The 2,927-nt window shown below is 28.9% G+C and overlaps 1 protein-coding gene across 1 annotated transcript; it reads right to left on the minus strand.

The window, feature by feature from the left end:
- Positions 1-356: 356 nt before the first annotated feature.
- On the minus strand, positions 357-2,106 carry LOC130823815 (U-box domain-containing protein 27-like). The gene has a single exon (XM_057688603.1). The coding sequence runs from the start codon at positions 1,878-1,880 to the stop codon at positions 618-620; it is 1,263 nt and encodes a 420-aa protein (XP_057544586.1). The 5' UTR covers positions 1,881-2,106; the 3' UTR covers positions 357-617.
- Positions 2,107-2,927: the final 821 nt, after the last annotated feature.

The following is a 2,927-nucleotide window of genomic DNA, read 5'->3' on the forward strand; positions in this document are numbered from 1 at the left end:
CATCTAATCATGTTTAATTATCATATACAAATTTTGAATCGTGGTATAAGGTCAATTTAATATTTTTGATAATTATAATGAAGATAAATTTAACATCCCATTAATTTCTACATGAAATTGCAACAATTTAATTTGTTTCATAAATTTGTTGTCAGTGAATTTAATTTAAAAAATAAATAGATTAAATTAATACATGAATAGAAACAAGGAGCACGCAAGTAATACAAACGAAAATATTAGTAAAGAAATGTAAAATTATATTCACTCCAATTTATTTTTCAATCTTAAATATCTTTAATTATGTATAATTAAATTAAAAATATAAAAAAATAAAATTTATATTCAGACAAATCAAAGAAAATATTATTTGACTATATTTAACTTATAAACAAAAAATAATACAAATTAAAAGTGATCGATTAATAATTCAAAATGCAAATGAAACAATTGGTCACTAATTGTTGAACACTAAAATTAATGAAGGAATGAATTTCCTTTCTATAATAATTCACCAAAAATTCTCTTTGTTTTCCCTTATCATTTACAAAATTCTTGTATACCCCTTGCCTATTTTTGAACCAAATCAAAATTAAAATAAAAACATAGGTAAAGAGTAATTAAAATGGCATAATATGAGTAGTTTTAGTATCATAGCTAGAAAGACAAGATTTAGAATTAACCCTAAAAATCCTAAGTAAATCACAACACATCTTCTTCACAGCAGGAGAACAATCACTTTGCATTAACAACAATATCTTTGTTAATCCACCATTACTTCTCATTACACCTTCTTTAGCCCTTTGATCTCTAAACAAATAACACAAACTCCATAGAATTGCAATACAATGCTCATTCGTCGATTTCGAAACCTTCATAACCTTGCTGATGATCATTTGTAAACAATTTGGATCATCAATTATCGCTGCTCGCCCCTCCGTGCACCCAACTAGCGTTTCTAGTTGGGTCACGAGGAGCTCAATAGTCAAATTTTTACTATTAATGTTGGACATCAAGTCCACTATTATTTTAACTCCTCCAACACGGATTAATTTTCTTTTGTTAGTCCGAGCTGAAGAGAGAGAAATCAAGCAAGATAAAATAGCTTGTATTTCATCTTGCTTGATTTCTCGGTGTTTGAGCACTTGCACGAGCTCAAATACAAGCTCGTGATGCTCAAACACATGCTTTTTTAATTCTGGGTTTTGAGCAAACGTCTCAATTATGCCCGCGGCTGCAACTTGGGACCCAAACTCGGACCCGGACCCTCTAGTTCTCAAGATCCGGACTAGAGTCGTCGAGATAGAGTTGCAGCTGCTCGGATTTAGTATCTTCTTTCCCTTCGTAATAATCAGATGAAATATCTTCAAAACAGCTTCTAGAAGGTCTGGTTTCAGATCTGGACCTTTAGAACACAGAAATTTAACTAAATAATCAATAAACTTCTCATCATTCGCTAAAAATTTGGTATTATCGTCTGATTCGGTAGCAAAACAAAGAATCTTAACAAAAATCTCAAACATTATCCCAAATCCATCTGCATGTTCTTTTTCAACCAATTGTATGATTAAATCCTTAACAACAGCACAAGAAATCGATTGAAATTTCGGATTCAAATTAGAACGAAAATGAGATAGATGATTGTTGTTACACCAGATCTGAATGAGTCGTTGAAGAGTATGATTCGGTACGAATTCCTTGCTGTCAAGAACCTGCATAGTAGCTGGACATGTATTATTCCCGCTCTCCAACCATTGTTGAATACTCGCACGATCGTACGTTACACCAGTGCAAAGACTGACCGGAGATTTCATTATATCAAGTGAAATCGGACATTTGAAGAAACTGGGAACTGTTATGTATAGATCATCAATCTTACCCATATTTCGATTTCTATCAGTCAATCAATCAAGAAAATCAGTGAAAAAATGGGTTTAGAGAGAGAAAATGGTGTGTAGAGGAGAGAGAAGGGACAGGAAAAAGAAGAGTAAAAATGGAGGATTAAGAAGAGAAGATAGAATGAAAGGTCAATTGTGAAAGGAATAGAAGTGACGCAAGAATAAGAATTTTGAATTGATATATATTCGATTCAATGTTGATGAATTGATGGTCTACGGTCAAAAAAAAGTGAAGAAGAAAAGGAAGGCTTTTAATATTTTATGAAGATTTTATTATTTTGGTGTGTGTTTATTGTGTGGGTGTGGGAAACTTGTTGTACCATACGATACGGCGTAGGTCTACCACTTGTTCTCTTTTTTTAATGTTTTCTTAACACACAATTTGTTTAATTAATAGCTTCATTATTTCCAAATTTTAAATTAATTTAGGTAAGTGTTTTTAGTAAGGCTATAATTATTAATTGTATGAAAATTTATTCTACTCAATAAATTTATAACTAAATAACACAAGTATTAAAAGAGTTCATCAGATTAATTCTTTATACCAAAATAAAAATCTTTAAGAAATTAATTTTTTCAAAAAAAATTTACATGTAAGTAAAGAAATACTTTTAAAAAATATAGTATTTATTTAAATTATAAAATGTTTGAATTAGTTCAAAAATAAAACCTTATAAATTAGTTTAAATTGACTCATAATAAACTCAATTCATTTATAAAAAGTTATTTTATTTTATTTAATTGAGTTTTAGAAGACCATCAAAAATATATTTTAGTCAAATTTACGAGATAAATTAGATTAAATATTTTAGTAAGTACTCCCTCCATTTCTTTTTGTAGTTTTCATTTACTTTTTGCACAGTTTTCAATGCAAATTTTAGACCTCAATATCTATAAATACACATAATAAAAAAATATAAAATCACATAATAAAAAAGTATACATTAGGACGAATCTAACGAGATCTCACATTAATATATATTATCTTCTAAATATATGTCAAAAACATTAATAAAATTTCTCCCTTCTTAA

The sequence above is a fragment of the Amaranthus tricolor genome, chromosome 9, assembly GCF_026212465.1.
Source record: "Amaranthus tricolor cultivar Red isolate AtriRed21 chromosome 9, ASM2621246v1, whole genome shotgun sequence".
Lineage (NCBI taxonomy): Eukaryota > Viridiplantae > Streptophyta > Magnoliopsida > Caryophyllales > Amaranthaceae > Amaranthus > Amaranthus tricolor.

Excerpts from the sequence above, each read along its gene's own strand:
- LOC130823815 (XM_057688603.1), bottom strand. The coding sequence starts at position 1,880 with ATGGGTAAGATTGATGATCTATACATAACAGTTCCCAGTTTCTTCAAA.